Raw genomic sequence first — 21,280 nt, forward strand, 5'->3', positions numbered from 1 at the left:
CAAATACCAGGAGCAGCGCTCGATTTGACTGCTCTCTCTCTCCGTCTCTTTCGTTGTGCACATTCTCAAACTGCTGCTATTTCACGGGTTGTGGGCCTACGTTCGACTGAGGCCCATGCTTCAGTAGCACAGCCATGCACAGAGGAGGACGAGCGGTGCGTGCAAGGGATAGCAGGGAGCGAATCCAGTGGCTTCTACAGCAGCGAGGGAATCCAGCAACTGCAGGCTTTTTTAGCGTGCGACTGCAGACGAATGCCCGCATGGAGTACTAAATGAAGTCTATTTGCAAAATCTTTTCAGAGATGGGTGTAACTTTTCGAGACGAATCTAATGACGGTAACTAAATACTGATTTGCTACAGTGATACTACAGTAATCATCCTCTAACCGCGTGGTCAAAGGCCTCATTAGATTCGTCTTGCGATTTACACAAGGGGTTGTAGAGGTGGTTTTGTAATTAGACTTCATTTACTACTCCTAATTAGTGATTAAAGGGGCAAAAAGTTTCCATAAATTTTTTTCCATCCCAAACCAAACACAACCTTTGCGCTAGCGCCTCACCTCTCTGACCAGTCTAGTTTGCATGTGCTTGGAGGGCCCCTGCTGCAGAGGCACGCAGCTGCACCCCTCCACTCGAAGAACTCCCATAGGCTGAAAAATCCTTGATTGACACGTGGCAGCATACAGAGGAGGCACAGGACGCGTGAAACCCTCTCCAGGGGGGAGCAACCTCTGTTTAAGAGACCCGATTAGAAAGCAGTGACACACTTCTTTATATGACGTGAGATCCTTTAAAAAGGCTTGGTTGGATACAGCATGCAACAATGGCAGTACTGACCGACACCAAGGATATTGTTTCTTTTCATTTGTGCATTTTGTATATTGATGATACAAAATTATTTATTGTTTACTTTCATGACTCTATATAATATTAAAAAAACTCTATACTAGTATATAAGGCTATAAGCGAATGGAAATATCAAAACAACGTAGGAGTATCCTGCAAGGCTGCAACCGCAAGAATGCATGCTAATGAAATCGACCTCTTTCTCCTTTTAAAAAATTGATTTTTTTAAAAAAAGTTACTTCAACTTGCGTATTGTTTAGTTCCCTTCAAAATTTTAAAACTTTACAAGATTTCACATCACATCAAATTTTTAAACACATGCATGAAGTATTAAATATAGCTAAACAAAATAACTAATTACAAAGTTTGTCTATAATTTGCGAGACGAATCTTTTAATACTAGTTAATTTATGGTAAAATAATAATTATTAAATACAAACGAAAGTGCTATAATATTTTACAGATTCACTTTTATGCATCTATAAACAAGGCGTTGATGTATTTTTTTAAAGGAACTTCAAACTTGAAATTGGAGTTGACCTCGGGACTCGCGAGATTCACGTCCACTCTCCGAGTCCGAGTTGTACAACGTCGCAGACATCTCACGCCGCTGCCACAGTGCCGCCTGATCTTGGGGCCCACCTGTCAGCCAACGTGGCACGGCCGCGATCCAGCCTCGTCTCTCCTCCGGCAGTCCGGCCCTCCTCTCTTTGCCACCGACGGCGGCCGTCCCCGCCTCTCTTCTCCCCCTCCGCCGAGATCACGCGGCTTCATTCACCTTCTAAAACATAATCTCTTCCCGCCTCACCCTCAATTTGACGCAAACCCCTCCGGTCCAATCCCAGCGAGCGGACCAGATTTGAATCCGGTTCGGCGAGATGGATCCCGAGGAGAGCGCCGCGCCGGTGCTGATCCAAGGGGAAGAGGCGGCGGAGGCAGCGGAGCCTGCGCCGGCTGAAGAAGAGAGGCCGCCGCCCGTGCAGGAAGTGCCGGCGGGGGATGGCAGCCCGGCTAGCGGCGCCGGCGAGGTGGCGCCGCGGGCCCACCCCGAGGAGGAGGAGGAGCTCGCGCGGCAGGTCATGGAGGTCGGCCTCGAGAACGAGTACCTTAGGTCCCAAATTGCCGGCGCCCAGCCGGCGGGCGGTGCGGACGAGGTCTCGGAGCTCGTCAGGGGCTTGAAGGAGCAGGTGGAGAAGCTGACCAGGGAGGTGCAGGAGCAGCGGCTGACGCGGGAGGCCACGGAGAAGGCCCTGGGGCACGTCAACGTGGCCTACGCCGAGGCCGACGGCAAGGTCCAGGAGCTCACCGCCAAGCTTTCCCAAGGTTAGCCGCCACTGCCCTTGAGCCTTCGCTGATGAAGTGTAGTCGGCCACCGAACACTGATGAACTTGTAACGACTCTCACTTTTGCTAAGCTTATGTTTTATCCCTGTTTTCCTTACTAGTTCACCACATTGCAAGTGACAAAATGTCTTTGCTTGTTGTAAACTGAAAATCTCTCTGTATGTACCACCAAGGGCAAAATTTCATTGTGTGTCAGTAAGACCTATATTGCTAACAATTTGATTCATCCAGCATAAATGTAGGCTGCAGATGTGCTATTGAACTTGTCTGTTAGTCCCTATTATTGGAATAACATCTCCTTCTAATGTATGCCTGTGATTATAAAATACAAGTTGGCAAACTAGCATACCAATCGCAATGGTCAGGTTATTGTTGGTTTTAGAATAATCGTGTTTTACAGAGGAGCAGATTCATTGAGAATTGGTGGGCATGAGGTTTCTCTGATCAGCCTACACTGATTAGTCATTAATTACATAAGAAACGATGTAACAAATACCCCAACAGACAGGCCTCTTTTGGCAGAAATATGTGGGTTAAAAAAGGATTGGTATGAAAGTTGACCTTATTTACTTCGAAGTGCTGGACCATTGTTACAGACAATGCTAGCTGTAGCCTATTTACTGACATCTAGTGATCCTGTGGCTGAAAGTGTTTCTCTAAGATAAACTCTATGGAGAAAGTGATTCTGGGTGGGAAGTGAATAAGGAGAAGCTAGGTTTTTTTTCCAGCTCCCAGCATGTAGTTTAGTTCAAAGAATCACTGCCGTTTGGCGGAGCTTCCCCTATGTATGTATTATTACAGTTCTGAGCCAATCACATAAACATGTGCATGATTACTTTTATGAATTTATTTCTAGAATTGCTGTATCTTAGCTTGATCAGAGTACACCTTGATATATCATTATAATCTGTCATACAACCTCGTCCTTGCTGCTATTGTTTTTCTTCTTTGTTTCGGAATCTAATTCATCATTAGTTCCATGCATGTAGCTGAACAGAAAATGGAAAAGGAACTTAAAGAACGTGACGACAAATATGTTGAGCTGGACACTAAGTTCCAGAGGCTTCACAAGCGTGCAAAACAACGTATACAAGATATACAAAAGGTAGCAATCAACTTTTCAGCTGTCCTATCTGCATATTAGCTTGAGAATAGTAGATCTTTTAATAGTTTGCTGCTTTGGTCTTCTCCTTAAATAGGGAAATTTTCCGCTGCCCTATCTGCACCTTATGTTGAAAACAATCTAATTAAAATCTGATTCAATGATTGGCATGGTGTAATCGACTCTTTCTGCCTGTTTCTCATGTTTCATGAATGTCAAATATCAATGTATTGCCGTCACATGCTAAATTTTTAAATCATGTGAAACAAGAAGCAGTTGAGTTTTAGTGTCTCTTGCAACACATTTACAGGAAAAAGATGATCTTGAAGCTCGATTTAATGAAGTCAATCAGAAGGCTGAGCAGGCTGCTTCTCTGCAATTAGCAGCACAACAGGAACTTGAACGTGCTCGTCAACAGGCTAGTGAGGCCTTACGGTCAATGGATGTTGAAAGGCAGCAGTTGCGGACAGTGAACAGCAAGTACGTTACTTTATTAACGATGCATATGCCATCTTCCCTTCCTTGGGGTTGGTGGATTTGAGTGGTATGGTTATATGAAACCTGACTATGTCAGATGGCAGGTCCTCCATTATACCTGTAGCTCCTTAATTGCTGATGCAAATCATTTTTGCTGTCCTTTCATGTAGAATTCCACAACATGTTAATTTAACATACTATACATCTTAAAAGTGAATGCAAACTATGTTTAGGTTGAGAGCTAACCTTGATGAGACACGTCTCGCCTTGGAGGCCAGAAACAATTCCCTCGAGAAACTGCAACAATCAGTGCTCGAAAAAGAGCAGGTATGCAATATTGCAGTGTAATGGTTTTTGTCTTTTTTTTTGTTTGATGATCATTAAAAGTGGAAATGCATGGTCTAAGAAGATTAAAGAGTTGCAGGGCATGTAGTTGAAATCCTAAAATTCTATTATGGCTTTAGGTGGGTACCAAGATCTTCTATCTGCCTATCTGGTGCTTATATGGAGAGCAGAAGGGGGGATATAGGTCTAGCTAGCATTAGGATGACATTGACTGAGTGAATTCAGTTACTTCTTTCCAAAGTGTTGGTTTATATGTCTAAGTTAAAATAAGCAAGTGAAACTGTAAGAGATTCTTGCTCATTTCAACAGTCTAATATATATGCTGTATGATAGGATCTTGATGTATTTGGTCCTAGCAATTATCTTTTCTTCTGAGCTAAACTGGTGACATTTTTGTCAAATCTGCAGAATTCTTAATATAATAGTGTTAGCTTATTTAGTTTATGTAACAAAAACACAAGTGACTGATGTGATGTTTGTAAAGTTGCTAGAGAAAGTTCAAGGATCCCTTCAATCTGCTGAAGATAAGAGGATGTCTATAATTTCAGAGCTCACTGCTAAGCATCAGAAGGTAAGAGAGAAATTCAGGAATTCAATTTCGAAAGCATGATTTCAAAAAAGATGGTAATCTAACCTGGCTTCATTTTTGTCCTCAGCAATTAGAAAGCTTGCAGGCACAGCTAGCTGAAGTTTCTGCAGAAAGGATGAAGGCATCTGAAACCATACAGTCTCTACAGGTAATGGATCCAGTAAATAGCATCATTATGTATCATAAAACTATCATGCCCATTTAGTTTTAATCTGTGTTAAGCTACTCCCTCCATCTCAAATTATTAGTTGTTTTGGCTTTTCTAGATGCATAGTTTTTTCCATGCACCTAGATATATATTATGTTTAAGGTGCAAGGATCCAGGAATGATTAAAGGAGGAGGGGGGGGGGGGGGGCTGATTTCTTCTTCCTCTTCCTCCCTTTCTTCCTCCTTTCTTCTCAAAAATGGAGGGGGGCTCAAGGAGGGGCTCCATTGTTTGTGCGCTCCAGCCCCCCTAGACCCAGTGCTGGATCTGCCCCGTGCATAGCAAAATCTATGTATCTAGAAAGGCCAAAATGACTAATAATTTGGGACGGAGGGAGTATTGGCTTTTGGCTAAATGCTTTGTAATATTACCATTTCGTTGGTCTGCTTTATTGTTGGCAAAGTATGCTGAACAGATTGATCTCAGTATGCTGGGAATAAATGGTGAATTATAGTAAATAACCAAAGTTAACTGGAATTTTTGCATATAATTATACTTTTGCAGGCGGTGCTAACAGAGAAAGACTCAGAAATAGCTGAAATCGAAGCAGCGTCAACTGGTGAAGCTGCCCGGCTTAGAGCTTCTCTGGAGGAGGTTAAAGGAGAGCTTGCTCATCTAAAGGATGAACATGTATGTTTCTCTAAATTGTGTTGATACATACCATTGTTGTACAAAGTTGAGCATCCCTTGTCATAAATGCCAAATTCAAATTGGCAGACATATCCTTGCAAAAAAAAAGGCAGAAATATGAACAGCACTTCTAATGCTGAGTTTCATATAAGCTATGATGATTTTTAGATGATGAACTTACTGCTTGCTCGCATTTGAGGCTGGCATAACCGCACAAGAAATGCTGAATAAAAAGACTTATGTTACTTAGAAACTCTGCCCATTACTCAGAGTGGACAGAACATGTGGTCATTTTTAGTTGATTACGGTAACCTGAAGTTTAATAAGTTTTTACAGTTTGTAGACCTCACATAATTTTAATTTACTGTCACATGTTCCCTACATGCAACCATATTTCTACATATTCCTTGCTTTATTCAGTTCTTGTCTTGTATATGGGCTTGCCATAATGATACGGCTTATGGAGAATAGGCACAGATAACAGATTGATAACACCCTGGCTCGCCCTCGCTAGAGGCTCTGAGGTCTGAGCACACAAGGATTATCTTTCTGCTTAACCCTAATGAGCCGCAGCCCTTACAAATATATAGTCTCAAAATAACAAAAGACTTCCTAAATTACAGCCGAATAGAAAGGAAACAAAGCCAAAACTAACTAGCCTCCGATGCCTCAGCTGGAGCCACGCTTTCCTTCTTCTTGCGCTGATATTTCTTGCCAAAGAAAGTGTCCACAACACATAATCCACTAATTTGCAGCGCAATCAGTTGATTTGAGAAGTGACTGATTCCAGTAAAAGCAAGGCATTACTGTTAGCTTGTATTCTATTTTTACCACTCCAGCACTAGAACAATATTTAATTTTGTCGAGACAACTATTGAACAGTTCTTGCTTGTGCTTGCTAGAAGATCACTTATGATGTCTAACTGCTATAATTACTCAGGAAAAAGAAAGGCGAAGCTGGGAGGCTACTTCTGAATCTCTTAGGTCAAAGCTGGAAGCATCAGAAAATGCATGCCTTAAATCTGAAATAGAATCTGCCAAAGTTAAAAGTAGGTTTGCTAATACTTCCCGTTTTGATTTTGGTGCAACATTGATACATCCACGAATCTGTTTGGATATTCTGCAGGTCAATTGGAGTTAGAGTTGTCAACACAAAATCAGTTGTTACAAACCAAAGATTCTGATCTAATGGCAGCCAAACAAGAGGTATATTGGTATAATGAGCTTAAACTTAGTGAACATGGAGCAAACTGAACTTACCTGGTATTTTTATTGCAAGTTTTGCATGCCTTATTTATGTCTAGGCCCTGCACAGCTAGAAGAGTTCATATAGTTCATTCCTTAGTGCCACTTTTTTAACTTTTCATTCCCTGCTCGCTGTACACAGTATCAGGTAAGGTAGTGGATGGGAAGAACCTTCTTTCCATCCTTTTGATTGTAGCCCTTGTCTCCAGGTTATAAGTTGTTGTATTAGGTGGCGAAACTACACATTATTTACTGTCACTACATTATAGTCATATCGCTCATGATAGCTTGTTTTTATCTAGGTGACAAGGATATTCTATACATGCAAATCTTTGATCATTTCATGCGCATTGTGTTTTCTGTCCATTAATATCATGAGCTTCTATGCTGAGGTTGGAGTAGGTAGATTGGAGTGCAGATGCAGGATGAATAAAAACAGGGAATTCTTTCAGTCTGAACTCATTGATTTAATATTGCAACACTGAATTGCATATTTGTGTTATGTATATTTTCCTTAAAAAGATGACTTCTACCTTTTCAGTTAGAAAACTCGCTTGTGAAAAACATGACCTGGCACACAGATGATTATTTTTAAGTCTGGGGAATGCATTCAAATTGTCGACTTGTTTTCATTGAAAACTTTTAAATTGAAATATATGGCATGTGCTGCAACTTACAGCTATATAAAAGGAACTTCAAATTAAACCTTCCAAACTCCGCAGATTAGTCGACTGGAAAGTGAATTTTCTGCGTACAAGGTCCGGGCACATGCACTTCTACAAAAGAAGGATGCTGAGCTTAAAGCAGCTAAAAGTTCAGATTTGGTTAAAGAACATGAAGAGGCTATAAGGGTATGCCATCCGTTTATCTAGATATCTGATGTAACTGAAGATTCGTACTGGTATAATTGATTGCTATTGCTTTCAATCAAGGAAGCCGAAAAGGAGGTGGCAGCTGCTTTAGCAGAGCGAGATAAAGCAATCCATGATCTTCAAGAAGCGCAATCCAGACATTGCGATGAGATTGAGACAAGGTAGGAGCGCTTAACTTTCTGCTCTGCAAAATGAAATATGATAGGCTTCCATCAGTGCTTGATGTGCTTCACATGAACCTCCAGCTTAGTTGTCAAATATTCTATCTGCAGTAGGCAGTAGCTGCAGTTCTCTTAACTTTAACTATTGCCTGGAGATCAGCAGTTCTCTTAACTTTGACTGTTGCCTTGAGATCACTAGCAAAGCAGTATACGTTGTAGCAAACAAGCAGACTATGCATGTTATTACTATTGTACTATATTGTTAACTTACTGTTGTTCACATAAAAAAACCTGTTAGATGATGCATTATATTATATGTCATTCCATCAACCTTTGCTTGTGAGTTTTTATTTTGCCAAGTATTAACTCTTTACCTTTTATTTTCATTCAGAGATATGGCTCTTGCTGATGCTGAGAAAAAGCTAAAGAATGTAATGAAGAAGTTAGATTCTGTTTCTTCTAATTTCATCACAGAAAAAGAATCGTGGGAGAAAAACATGGCTAGTGTAGAGGAAAACTGGAGATGTAAGATGCTAATTCTATTTACTTCAGAAATATCTCTCTTTTGATGGGAAATGATGACCAGAATTATAAATGCGGATGGTGCAGTGAAATGTGAGTCTTTGAAAGCTCAAAGCAATGGCCATGTTGATGATGAACTTCAAAAGAATTTAGGGGAGTTGACACTAAAATACGAGAAATTGAAGGTTTCTTCCTGGACATTGCTCATGCTATCTGCAAGCCCTTATTATGCTTTCGATCCAGGATTTTAATATATGCTTGGGATTTTAGGAAGAGCATCAATCATTCCGTGATATCGCTGATAGAATGATTGAAGACAAAGAACGAGAGATAGCTAAACTCCTCAAGGAAAACAGGGATCTTCACCATTCTTTAGAGGCTAAACCAGCAGTAAGTCATTTAGCTTAACCCACTCATTGCTACCTTTATGCATTTATTAGCTATAGTAAGATAGTGGTCAAAGCTCCATACTGGGGGATCGTGTTGATGTGCAGATTACAGAACATCTCAAATTTACTTATGGAGGGAATATATACCAGCTGCCGCTTCAAATCAAGAATATAATGACAAAAACACTTGGGGGCCTATTTGGATGTTTTTTTTTGAAATAAACTACAGTTATAGTTTAGATAAATGTGGTATCAAGAAAAAAGTTTTAGAAATCAGAGAGATACAATACCATGCTTTAGAAAAAGAGGCCATGGGCCCACGGTTGGACTTTGTGAACTCCGAAAAACTGCATTTTAAGCAATACTGAGGTTTCCAGAATTAAAAGATCTGTTACAAACTTACAACGGAGCATATCTAGTTTTCCAAAACCAAAGTATATTATGCAGAACTGTAGCATTTTTCAGAAACTCTTAAAAAACATTGCATCAAAACAAGGTCCTACTAACTACGTTCACCATTGTATTGCAGAATTCGCTTCCCTTATGATACCTTTTATTCTACAAAATTTAAAATAAGAGCAATTATTTTGAGATAATTTTGATGATATTATTCCATTGATGTCACAGGTTAGCAACATTGATCGCCAAAGTCAAGGTAATTTTGTTGTGTCAATATAATGTTTCATTGTCCATTCTCTCTTGTATTCTTCCTCTTAGTTGAATAGCTGGTTTTTTTTTGTCACTAATTGTCAGTGGCTTATATTTGCAGAACCTGTCAAGGATTCAATGAGTGTTGAATTGGCTGAGCAGCAAATTCTGGTACTTTCACTATTTCCTGAAGAAAGAAGTAGGAAATACATATAAAATGTTGCAACTGGAATTAATTGATATTTTAGCTATGGTGTTAGTCTAAAATAGGGCATGCTTGAATTGGGACTTGTACCCTGTATTTTGCACTCTTCTGATTTTGTACGAAAATTTTCAACTATTTATTCAAACTAGAACACTTTCTTGGTTACGGATACACTGACCGAATGAATTTACGTAGATGAGAAAGATTGTCAACAGTTAGAACGCCCCACCTAGCCAACCCGACCATAAAACCCAGGTGTTATAGTGGGAGGGGTGGGGGCTTTTATCCTCAGTCCAACATTCCCCCTACGGCGTGCGAGCCCGGCGTAACCCGCAGCAGGTTCTAGTGCCCGGCGTAGCCCGCAGCAGGTCTCAGCACACGAGAGACGCAGGGGAAATCGCGCAGCGGAAATTGCGTGGCCGGGAGGGATCGAACCCAGGACCTCGGCTCTGGTACCAAGTTAGAACGCCCCACCTAGCCAACCCGACCATAAAACCCAGGTGTTATAGTGGGAGGAGTGGGGGCTTTTATCCTCAGTCCAACATCAACTAATACTCCATGCCTACATTTTCAGCTTCTTGCACGGCAACAAGCACAACGAGAAGAAGAATTGGCTCAATCACAGAGGCATATCTTAGCGCTTCAAGTAAGTTACCAGCTTAGCAGGATTCGGTCACATTCTTCCCAGTTGTGGTGCCAAGTGGATAAGATTTTGTTTTCCTTTCTTTTTTCAGCAAGAAATTGAGGAGCTCGAGCGTGAAAACCGTCTTCATGATCAACAGGTGGGTTATTTGAAATTTTGAGTTATTGACAATTTTTGTTAGTTGCGTAATTTTGAATAGGTGTGTGATCTGGCCATTCCGTATCTGACATTTCTACTCAGGGAATGTCAGCTAGGAATAGATTTGATTCTTTTTACCAAGATTTCTTCAATGAAAGAACCATACTGTGTAATATCCATGTTAACTCATAATTTCCGGTCCTTATTCCTAGAATCTGAAGTATCTTTGCTAAGCCTAGTTAGCTAATTGATGTGTACACTAGCATTGCGGTTGCTATTGTTCTTCTACACTCCAGCTGATACTGAAGTCATGTTTTTCACCAGTATAAACAATTTGAATACTTGGCCATGATGCTATTGCTGTGAAAAATGGCTTTAAATTTTAGTTGCTACTGTATTGGATCGAGTAGTGTACTAGAGGCTTAGTCCTCATGCCATAAGCTCTATAACATCCCTTGTTTTCTGGAATACCAGGCGCTGCAGATCTAGTACTTGGAAATTTGTATGAGGCAATGAACAAGTTGTAATACCCCAGCCCAATATTTCATAGTAGTAGTAGTAGTTGGCTCATGTGGCCCAGTTGTGGTTGTCGTGGCTTAATACCAACTTGGAAGTTTAGGGGGTGAGGACCAGCTTATATTCCTTGTCGTTCCAAACATAGCATCTTTGTGTTCACCCTTTTACACGAAGCTAGGACGATAGTGTAAGAGAGGTGTTATGCGTATGCGGGCCCCGTTCCGCATGAAAATCTGGATGATAAGTAGATTTTGGTGCGGTTTATTATCCAAGGGGAAGTTTTGGAACTTTGCTTGAACCAAATAAGAATGTTGTGCTTTCAGTTATTTGCCACATTAAATGGTTTGTACCTGATAAGAGTTCGTGGAATTCACCTTAGGCGCTCTAGAAATTAAGATAATGGTTTTTTAAGAAAATAGATAAGTGATATTTAAAAAACAAGACCCAGTTAAGATGTTGATTTCATCCACTTGTTTCACCGCTGATCTTTCTAACAACAAGCGCTTCACTTTATCATGTCAGTTTATTTTGGTCTTGTGTGTTTTCGAGTTACTCCGATGCTAATCTTTTTATCTTTAGCATTTCTGGTGTCTGTAATCTTGCACTTAAATATATCTTGTGTCATGATTAAACTGAAACTAGAAGAGTTATTGGTTATGGATTTGACATATCTTGTTTTTCATGAGGCCTCGAGTAGGCATTCCTTATTTTGCCTTTTCTTTACTGTAGGAAGCAATGTTGAAAACCGAGTTTCGCAATATGGAGAGATCACAAAAGCGAGAAGGAATAGATATGACATATCTCAAGAATGTGATTCTAAAGCTTCTTGAAACAGGTAACTGAAACTGTCTAGTGTCTCTAGTTGCTATATGTGAGTATTAACAGATGACGCGAAATGTTAACGAGATTCCTTTTGTCACAGGGGAAGTGGGGGCCTTGCTGCCTGTGGTTGGGACATTACTACAATTCAGTCCTGATGAGGTACTCGTAGAAGTTTATTCTTGTTGCTGATGTTTTTTTTTCTTTTTTGCATGGTTACTTGTTTCAACATGATATACTACATCTAGTGTGCCTTACAGCCTCAGTTCTATTGATGTCAATTTGAATAGGAGTTTTACATTTCCTGCTTGAAACTTGGCAGCTCAAGAAATGCCAGCAAGGGGTCCTGTCAAGTGTGGCTTCTTCACAAGCTGCTGCGTTGTCAGATGGCACAACCACACCGAATTCATTCTTTTCTAGATTCTCATTCTAGCGGAGTTAAGTGGCATTGAGATTTCACAGAGTCAAGCCGGGGTAGAGGATGTTCTGAGCCTACAGATCCACAGTTTTGCTGATTGTAGAAGACGTTCATTCATTTATTATTTCCTGGCGTCACACCCCTTGTCACCTATTGTAAAAGTAGTGTATATAGAGGTATAAGTACTTTGATCCACAGCAAGTCAACAAAAGAATGTAACGAAGGATAAATTGTGGGACCGGGTTATGTGCTCAGGTTAGGTTGTTGGGGCGAGTGGTTTATACTCTTGTGTAAAAGTTTTTATTGAACAGTATGAAGATCCAGGAAGCATTTGACTTTGGAGTTTGGACCGTTGAGTTCTGTCGTATCAGTCTCAGTGCACTCTATGCTTCTTAGTACGTGTTTCCTGTTGCTTTATTATCATGAAAAACAGTAATATCATGTTATTATCTCGCTTTTTTCTGGCAAAAAGAAGGGAGAAATTGCATGTTCATAAAGTTCATGTTTAAGCTGTTTGGAGTGCTGCATACGCATATACATGTAGCCACGAGCACGCATTTTCTTGGTACATATGTTAAGGGTGTGTTTAGATCCTTTTGGTGTAAATTTTTGGAAGAGAATTTTACTATTTCGAAGCACTAAATAAAGTTTATTTACAAAACTTTTTGCACGGATGGATTGTAAATAAAATTTAGACGGAAAAGTTTACAGAATCATATACGGAAGTTTACAGAATCATATACGGAGCTTTTTGCACGGATGATTTACTAAATAAAGTTTACAGAATCTTCCTTTTCTTTCCTTCACTAGATAAAGTTTATTTACAATGTGTGTGCACCTTTCAAGAAAAAAAAAACAATGAGTGCGCGTGTATTATCACGGTAGGGTAGCTGGTAAATCCATTTTTATCCTAACCCTAAATCTCATGCTTTAAAATCCAGGTTATTTCATTTTACCAAGTTTTTCTTTTCTGAAGCGCATCTTACTGGCCTTTTGGGTGACCTAGTGATACAGAGGAATCCAAAAATGGCTGGTTCATGGGTCCTCCGATTCATTTCCTCCTTGTTACAAATGCACCATTGCTCCCTGCTACCTTTGGGCAAGGGAGATTTAAGGAAAGCACTCAATGCAGAGATAAACGTTGCGGTTACCGTAATAACCACGGCAGGCCCACCACCAGGATCGCCCTAAACCGCCGTGATTAGCATGCCATAAACGCGGCGCGCCTCCGCACAAATCAGCGGCCACGCCTCCGCGCCCCGGAGGGCCCACGCGTCGGTGACGGCGTCCAGGCGCCGTGCCGTGGGAAACGGACGGACATGCTGACGCAGGACCAATTCGAAAAGGGTGTTGATAAAAAAAAAATCGAAAAGGGTGGAGACTGGAGAGGCGAGACGACCGTTGGAGGAGCCAGAGCCCGGCTTAAAAACCTCCTCGTCTCGCCGTCGCCAAGGGAGAGGGAGAGACAAGGACCGAGGCCGAGCAAGCAACCTCCTCCGCGCGACCCACCCATGGACCGGCGCCCGCCGCTCGCCGTCTCCCCGCGCCGCCTCCGCCCGCGCCCGCACCGCGTGCCGCGCCCGCCGCTGGTGCCGGCCTCCTCCGTGAAGACGCCGCCAGGTACGGGGCCCTCCGATCTCCTACCCCTCCCCTTCCGTGCGACGGGTCATCAGCGATGATGGCTGGATCTGACGCGCGTTCCTTTTCAACTCAACAGGGTCGATGAAGAAGGCGGCGGCCCCGATGCGCGCCTCCATCTGCGCGCTCCCGTCGCCGGTCCGCCTCGAGCCGAGCCCCATGCGCGCCTCCATCTCCGCGCTCCCGTCGCCAGCCCGCTTCGAGCCGAGCCCGGCGCGCGCGTCCGCGGCCGCGGCGCTCCCGCCCCCGACGCGCGCAAAGCTCGACTTCCCCGCCGCCGAGGCGCCGCCTCCGGCGAGGGCGCCGCCCGGGAAGGAGAACCTCCTCCCCGCCGCGGCGCCGGCGGGGTCCGCGGAGAAGGAGAACCTCCTCCCCGCCGGCGCCGACGCCCACGACGAGCTGGTGGCGCTCAACCTCGCCGCGGTGGCCAGGGCCGCGGGCACGCCGGGCGCCGGCCCGCTCTTCGTGCGCGGCAGGCTCTACGACCTCTACTCTGCGCGCCGCGACGAGCGCCTCAAGCGCAAGCTCGGCTTCCCCTACTACGAGGACTCCGCGTCCCCGGCGCTGGACCCGGAGGCGATGGCCGAGGACCCCTGCGTCGCCGTCGAGCTGTCGAAGCGCCGCGTCGCCAAGAAGGCCTACGCCACCACTGGCGCCGAGTCCGTCAGGAGGTCCATGCCGGCCGCCGACTTCGCCACGGGCCGTGCCGGGGGCTTGGGGCCCAGGTCCTCCCTCAGGAGCAGCAAGGAGATGAAAAAGGCCTCTGCCGCGTCCGGCGCCGTGTCGTTGGCTGTCAAGGAGAGGAGGATCAACCCCAGGTCGTCCACTCGTAGGATGTGATCTCCAGGAGGATGTGCTCCCTCAGTTGGATGCGTAATGTGGATATCGTGATGCGATCTACCTATCTAGTAGATGTCAGTAAGAAATATTGGTAGCTATTGATAAGAAATAGCTATGGATTAAGTTGCTGGAAATACTATTTTGGTGTTTGGAGTTCATTTGGTGAGAAATACAGATGCGTATTTTGCAATACATTGTGGTGAATAAGTTGAATCTCACATTACTGAGCTTTGTTTGCTTGATGGTCATATTCTAATTTGTTTTTTTTGGCATGATTCAATCTGTATATCCGATCACCATTCGAATTTTGTTCTGAATTCGATCTGTGCATTAGTGCATACCTGATCACCATTTTGAATTCGGTGCTCATTGTAGAATCATTGCGTAGTTCGCCTGCCATTTTTCAATGTACCTTGCTTGATGGAACCAAACATTTTTTTTATGGGGGATTTGCATCTCTAATATATTTCTGTTATAAAGATAATGAGTTCAGGATCTGTAGTTCTTATACATTTTGTGCAGCATGGGTTGGATGAAATCTATTGTCGAATTCATCTCGAGTTAATTGTCATCCAATGCGACATTGTTTTATGATGCATTGATGCTCTTCAGATTCTTACTTTGTTATTCTTGTCCAGCAGCTTAGATCTCTGAGTTAAGAAGCAGACAATCAACCGATCTTACTATCTTAGCCACATCTCAGTTCTCGACAAACTTGTGTGACACAAGTCAAAACTGGCAATGATCCTACTGCTATCTTCTCCCTCCCGTGAAAAAAGAAAAATAAGTTGAAGCACCTGTACTGAACTTTCGGAGTCTTCGTCTGCCTGCTTGGGTTCACATTTGTCAGGCAATTTTATGAGTTGTGATCGTATTCTGAAATCAAGGTGGTGTATGAGGCATGAATCCGGAAGCACAAAGCGCGGTTTCACGATTGACTGACCTGAACCACAACTCGGATCAGGGATTCAGGGCTTCCAGAAAACAGCATGGTTGGTCCTGGAAGATGCATCTTTGTGCTGAAGCAACCTAAAACCAGCTTCTAGATGTGCCTCTCATTATTCCTTCTTTCACAGATTACACACTGATACATACACACGACACATGCATCTCGGAGCATATATCTGATGTTTTTGACAGGGACAACATTTTAGATACTTATATATATGTACCAACACAATCAAGACGTTGCTGCAGCTCCTGCAAGCTTCCTGAGTATCCTGCTGGCCGCCTCAAGCCCATCCCAGACCGCCGTCTCGCTGCTGCTTGCGACATGATCGTTGCCCTCCCCTTGTTCTTCTTCTTCGTCGTCGTCGTCTGGGAAGCAGTGCGCGGGCGCTTGCCACTGTTCATCGTCCTCCAGCGCCACGCCGGGCTCGAAGCTCATCACGAACTGTTCGATCCCCGTCACTGCAGGTTCGAAGCCAATGCGTTTGGTTGTTAGCGAATGCCAGGTGCAGGTGCTCCTCCACAATTGGCTACACTAAACCCCACTGGTTCGTGCTAATAGAGTCCAAGAACAAGAATTGTTCATGGCCTAATGCCGTAGCGGCTATGCTGCCCAATTGGCATGGTCGATCGCGACACGGGCAGCGAGCACGCACCGCCATGGCTGGCTGCTTACCGTCGATGAAGTTCCACCGCACGGGCCGGCCCGTGCCGGCCTCCTCGTAGTAGACGATGAAGCCGGCCTTGCCCCAGACGTGGCACTCGATCCCGCCGGTGACGCCGCGCCCCATGTACTCGGCGCCGCCCCCGGAGAGCCACCAGGGCGGCAGCACGCCGACGGGGAACCGCTCGACGCGGCAGGTGGAGGAGTCGAAGTAGAAGCTGGTGCCGTTGTTCCACTCCACGTCGTAGAGCGGGTCGGCGGAGAGCTGGTGGCGGACCAGGTTGAGGTTGCGCCGCCGCGGCCAGTCGTAGTAGAGGTCCGTGATGCGGAGCGGCGGGCCCGTGGAGGCCACCGAGTAGTTGGTCAGGTTGGTGAACATCACCGCGTGGAACCGCTCCGGCCACGGCGTCGGCGATGGAGGCGGGCCGGATGCTTTCTCTGTCGCCGCCGTGGCGCCGGCGGCGACGGCGGCGGTGAACAGGAAGAGGAGGAGGAGCGGCCGCGGGGGCCATCGGGTGGGCGCCGTCGCGCGAGCTTGGGACTGTAGCGGCCGGTAGGCAGCAGGCCTTATCTTTGTTTTGTGCATGTGTCGTGTCAGCTTGGTGGTGATGAGAGAGGCTGAGAGGATGCGAGCTGCCCTCTCGAAAAACAATTGAAAAAAAGTTCTTAAAAAAGGCTGAGAGCTTCAGTCTATTTTTTCTCCATCTAATGGGCTTCAATCAGAAAAAATCATCTCATACAAATTAAGCAATGTAAATACAAAATATCATAGTTTACAGAGTAGCAAATGGTAAGAAAAGAAAAAACACTACCTTCAGCATTCAGAAAGATGGCATGGTGGAGGACACATGAAAAATACTAGATCTGGCTACAAACTATTATAAAGAACTTTTTGGCAAGTCAACAAATAGTGATATTAAACTTAACCAGGATTGCTGGACTTCGGGAGAAAAGGTTTCACAAGATGAATGCGAAAAATTATGTAGGAAATTTGATTTGGAGGAGGTTAAGCATGCTGTTTTTGACATGGAAAAAAAACACAGCGCCTGGCCCTGATCACATGACAGCGGAATTCTTCCAAGTTTGTTGGGAAATTATAAAGGAGGATTTAATGGAAATGTTTGATGAATTCTTTGAAAACAAATTGGAGATCAGTAGGCTCAACTATGGTATTATAACCCTAATTCCCAAATTAAAGGAGGCCAATCTAATACAGCAATACAGTCCAATTTGCCTCCTTAATGTGGTGTTTAAAATTTTCTCCAAAACTTTGATGCTTAGACTAGAATCAGTTCTGGAGAGGATCATAAACAAGGGACATACTGACTTTCTGAAAGGGAGAAATATCATGGAAGGAATAATGATCCTACATGAAATAATTCATGACACAAAGGTCAAAAAGAAAGATAGTTTAGTCCTGAAACTGGATTTTGAGAAGGCTTATGACAAAATAAACTGTGATTTCTTGTTTGATTGTCTATCTCAAAGGGGATTCCCAGAAAGATGGTGCAACTGGATAAGGAGTAGTAACAAGTGGTACTCTTAGTGTCAAAATTAATGATATGCTGGGGCCATATTTCACAAGTGGTAAAGGAGTAAGGCAGGGAGACCCCCTATCTCCATTGCTGTTTAATATAGCTGCTGATGCTTTAGCCAAAATGATGCATATGGGTCAAAGTAATCATTTGATTCAAGGTTTGATCCCGAATACATAGAAGGGGGCTTGGCCCTACTACAATATACTGATGACACAATTTTGTGTGTGCAAGATGACATAGAAATGTCCCAGAATGTGAAACTACTTCTTTATCTATATGAAAGCATGTCGGATTTGAAAATAAATTTCAGTAAGAGTGAAGTGATTATGATATCCCAAGATAGTGAGAAAACTCTAAGATATGCTGAAATGTTCAACTGTGCAACAGGGAGTTGGCCTATCAAATATCTTGGTGTTTCTGTGTCTGGAAATAGAATTCAAATCTCCAATTGGCTCCCCTTAGTGGAGAAAATTTCTAGAAGGTTAGATGGCTAGAAAGGAGGAGTTCTGTCCTTGGGAGGGCGCCTAACTTTGCTGAATGCTTGCCTCAGCAACATTCCTATTTATAGCATGTCAATGTATTTACTCTCCAAAACAATTCTGAAAAAATTGATTGCATCAGGAAAAGATTTTTCTAGCAGGGGGTAGTTTAAAAAAGAAATATCATTTAGTTAAGTGGAAAAGAATCCTCCAGCTAAAAATGAAAGGTGGTTTAGGAGTCAAAGATCTTTGGAAAATGAATCTTAGTCTCCTTTGTAAGTGGTGGTGGAAGCTGGAACAGAAGGATGAGCTCTGGCATGAAATTGTAAGGAAGAAATACATAAAAAATACTTGTCTAGCTCTTCTTAAAAAGAAGCCCACTAATTCCCTGTGTGGAATCAGCTGCTCTCTGTGAAAGATATTTATACTTCTAGGAGAAAGATGATTGTGGGGAAAGGTGATCTGACTAGCTTTTGGAAGGATATATGGGTGTGTGACACCTCTCTGATGGATAAATTCCCACAGCTTTTTGAAATTTGTAATGAGACTGAGATTAATGTAGAAAAAGCAGTAAAGCAGGGATGGCAATTATCCTACAGAAGATGGTTGAATGAAGATCTGCAATGCCAACACAGAAGGCTAAAAGACCTTCTGGCATCTTTTGCGGTCAACAATAAAAATGATAAACCTAAATGGAGTTGGGAAAATACTGGTATTTTCTCGGTTAAACCAACTTATGCTCATTTAAGCAGGAATGAACTGGGAGCTCACTATAAGCTGATTTGGAAAGCAAAACTTCCTCTCAAGATCAAAATTTGGTTATGGTTGATTGAACACAATGCGATTCTTGCCAAGGATAATCTAGCTAAACGAAATTGGTCAGGGGACCTACACTGCCGTTTTTGTAGTGATATGGAATCCATTGATCACCTTTTCTTCGAGTGCCTTACAGCAAGATATATCTGGAGTTTGGTGGCCTATGTGCTAGGGGCAACACACAGACCTACTTCTTTTGGCCAATTCTAGCAATGGATTGCAATCACTTTACCTAACAAAAAACAGTTCCATATGATTGGCTTGGCAGCCATTTGCTGGGCGATTTGGACAGTCCGCAATAGGAAAAAGTCTATATCACCCCCTCAACTATGAGGGTGGACTACATAACCCCCAACCTATAAAACGGTCTATATCACTCCCTGAACTTTCCAAAACCGGTCAAATTACCCCCAAAAAGCAGTTTTGAAAAATCAAAGTAAATCACATAAAAATCATAAAATGGAAAATCTAATTGTGTTAGACTCCAAATGAGTAGATCTACACAGTGAACATATAATATTGTATGCTTTAGTTTTTTTTGCTGTAGCTTTAGATCTATGATTTTCTTCATAGCTGTAAAAAATGTACTGAAGCATACCATATTATATGTTCACTGTGTAGCTCTACTCATTTGGAGTTCAACACAATTGGATTTTTCATTTTATGATTTTTCTGTGAATTACTATGATTTTTCAAAACTGATTTAGGGGATAATTTGACCGGTTTTGAAAAATTCAGGGGGTGATATAGACCGTTTCATAGGTTGGGGGGTTATGTAGTCCATCCCCAAAAATTGAGGGGGTGATATAGACTTCTTCCTCCGCAATAACAGTTGCTTTGAAAAAAGTCAATCAGATCTGGAGGCGGCGGCCGGAGCCCGCAGGGTGGGGCTGCAGCGCAGGGCGTGTTCGCGGGAGGCGAGGCGCGTCGGAGCCCGTGTTCCGGCGGCTCCGGCCGGAGCCCGCAGGGCGGGGCGACGGCGCAAGGCGCGTTCGCGGGAGGCGAGGCGCGCGCGGACCCTGCGTCCCGGCGGCAGCGGCCGGAGCCCGCAAGACGGGGCGGCGGCGTAGGGCGGGTTCAGCGTTGCCGTATGCGCTGCACTCCCTGATTGCATCCAAGGGTCTGCAAGAGTGAAGAACGGCAATGAATCATCAGCATCCAATTGACTCCAGTTCTTCGTGCCCTCCTGTAAAGACAACCAAACTTCCTCTGGCTCCGCGGCCAGGCTGCCCGCTCCCCTACTTCCTCCAACGCCGCCGACCCCTGGCTATCCGAGCTTGTCGCCCCAAGGCGGGTCTTCGGCGCGGGCGAGTCGGCGGGCGGCGTCCTCGCGCACCACCTCAACAACCGCTTCTCCGGCGCACGTGCTCTCCACCCCCTGGCCAGCCGCCCCCAGGTCCGCCCGTGCAGCGCCCAGCGGCCTCCTCCTCTCACCGCCCCCCCTCTCGGCCCTCTCTCCCTGCGATGGCTCCCGAGGCCGTCCGCCCTGAGATTCGGCGGCGGCTCGCTGCCCCTAGGCCGGCCGCCCCCAGATCCGCCGGCGGACCGCTTGTGCAGCGCCCTGTAGCCTCCTCCTCCCCCTCCCCCTCTCGGCCAAGCGCCCGATGACGGCTCCCGAGACCGGCCGCCCGCGCGTGACGGTTCGGCTGCGAGGAAAAAAAGAAACCAGCGAGAAAAAATGGAGCACCCAGGATTCGAACCTGGGCCGTCGAAGCCGGCCGCCGCGTGAGGAGGCGGGGGGATGCGTTGAGTCGGGGAGATCCGAGCGTTTCTAACCGTTGATGTGCGTTGAAGCCTTTGAGGTTGAATCGCTGTCGTCGATTTTAATGGTGTTATCTTTCTGGGTACAATTGTTTGGGTACACAACGTGTTGTCTATCTCAGCGGGCGGACATTTTTCTTGGGTGGCTGTAGCAAAGATTAATTCGTGCTTTAGGGGAGGGTGAGGAGGGATTGTTTCACCACTCCTTCGTGTTAAGCGGGGCGCTTGTGTGCGTCGGCTGTTTTAGCTTCCTTTTGTTCCAACGTTTGGTCTCGGTAGACGGCTTGTTAGCTTCTCGAGCTTTTGGTCTGAACTTTGTAAGCAAGACTGATGCTACACTGCTAAACTCGTTAGACTGTGTAATTTCGTTACTCACATGGTAATGAAATTCGGGCCTGGCCCTTGCTGTAAAAACAAAATATCATAGTTGGGATGTTTTTTTCAGGGAATTTTCTAAGGTAACCCTCAAAATACATATTTAA

General features: G+C 44.3%; 3 protein-coding genes across 4 annotated transcripts; 2 read left to right on the forward strand and 1 right to left on the reverse strand.

Annotated features, from left to right (window-relative positions):
• Positions 1–1,446: 1,446 nt before the first annotated feature.
• Positions 1,447–12,470, forward strand: LOC120658292 (protein GRIP-like). Of its 2 annotated transcripts, none has more exons than XM_039936537.1 (21): positions 1,447–2,169; positions 3,179–3,294; positions 3,602–3,771; positions 4,002–4,095; positions 4,598–4,684; positions 4,770–4,850; positions 5,413–5,538; positions 6,479–6,587; positions 6,665–6,744; positions 7,506–7,634; positions 7,716–7,816; positions 8,208–8,341; positions 8,426–8,523; positions 8,609–8,728; positions 9,355–9,382; positions 9,497–9,546; positions 10,155–10,226; positions 10,315–10,362; positions 11,607–11,712; positions 11,800–11,858; positions 12,019–12,470. In XM_039936537.1, the coding sequence occupies exons 1-21, from the start codon at positions 1,725–1,727 to the stop codon at positions 12,127–12,129; spliced, it is 2,364 nt and encodes a 787-aa protein (XP_039792471.1). In that variant the 5' UTR covers positions 1,447–1,724; the 3' UTR covers positions 12,130–12,470. The 2 variants fall into 2 exon arrangements, with proteins under 2 accessions (XP_039792471.1, XP_039792472.1); XM_039936538.1 differs by having other exon boundaries at positions 2,041–2,169; positions 3,165–3,294.
• Positions 12,471–13,554: 1,084 nt separating this feature from the next.
• On the forward strand, positions 13,555–14,829 carry LOC120658373 (atherin-like). Its single transcript, XM_039936647.1, has 2 exons — positions 13,555–13,734; positions 13,832–14,829. Exons 1-2 carry the CDS (start codon positions 13,626–13,628, stop codon positions 14,590–14,592), a joined length of 870 nt encoding a protein of 289 aa, XP_039792581.1. The 5' UTR covers positions 13,555–13,625; the 3' UTR covers positions 14,593–14,829.
• Positions 14,830–15,531: 702 nt separating this feature from the next.
• LOC120658399 (uncharacterized protein At4g14100-like) lies at positions 15,532–16,824 on the reverse strand. The gene is made up of 2 exons (XM_039936673.1): positions 16,217–16,824; positions 15,532–16,002 (listed from the first exon to the last, which is right to left on the reverse strand). The coding sequence occupies exons 1-2, from the start codon at positions 16,788–16,790 to the stop codon at positions 15,773–15,775; spliced, it is 804 nt and encodes a 267-aa protein (XP_039792607.1). The 5' UTR covers positions 16,791–16,824; the 3' UTR covers positions 15,532–15,772.
• Between the last annotated feature and the right edge of the window lie 4,456 nt (positions 16,825–21,280).

This window comes from Panicum virgatum, chromosome 2N (genome assembly GCF_016808335.1).
Source record: "Panicum virgatum strain AP13 chromosome 2N, P.virgatum_v5, whole genome shotgun sequence".
Taxonomy (NCBI): Eukaryota; Viridiplantae; Streptophyta; class Magnoliopsida; order Poales; family Poaceae; genus Panicum; species Panicum virgatum.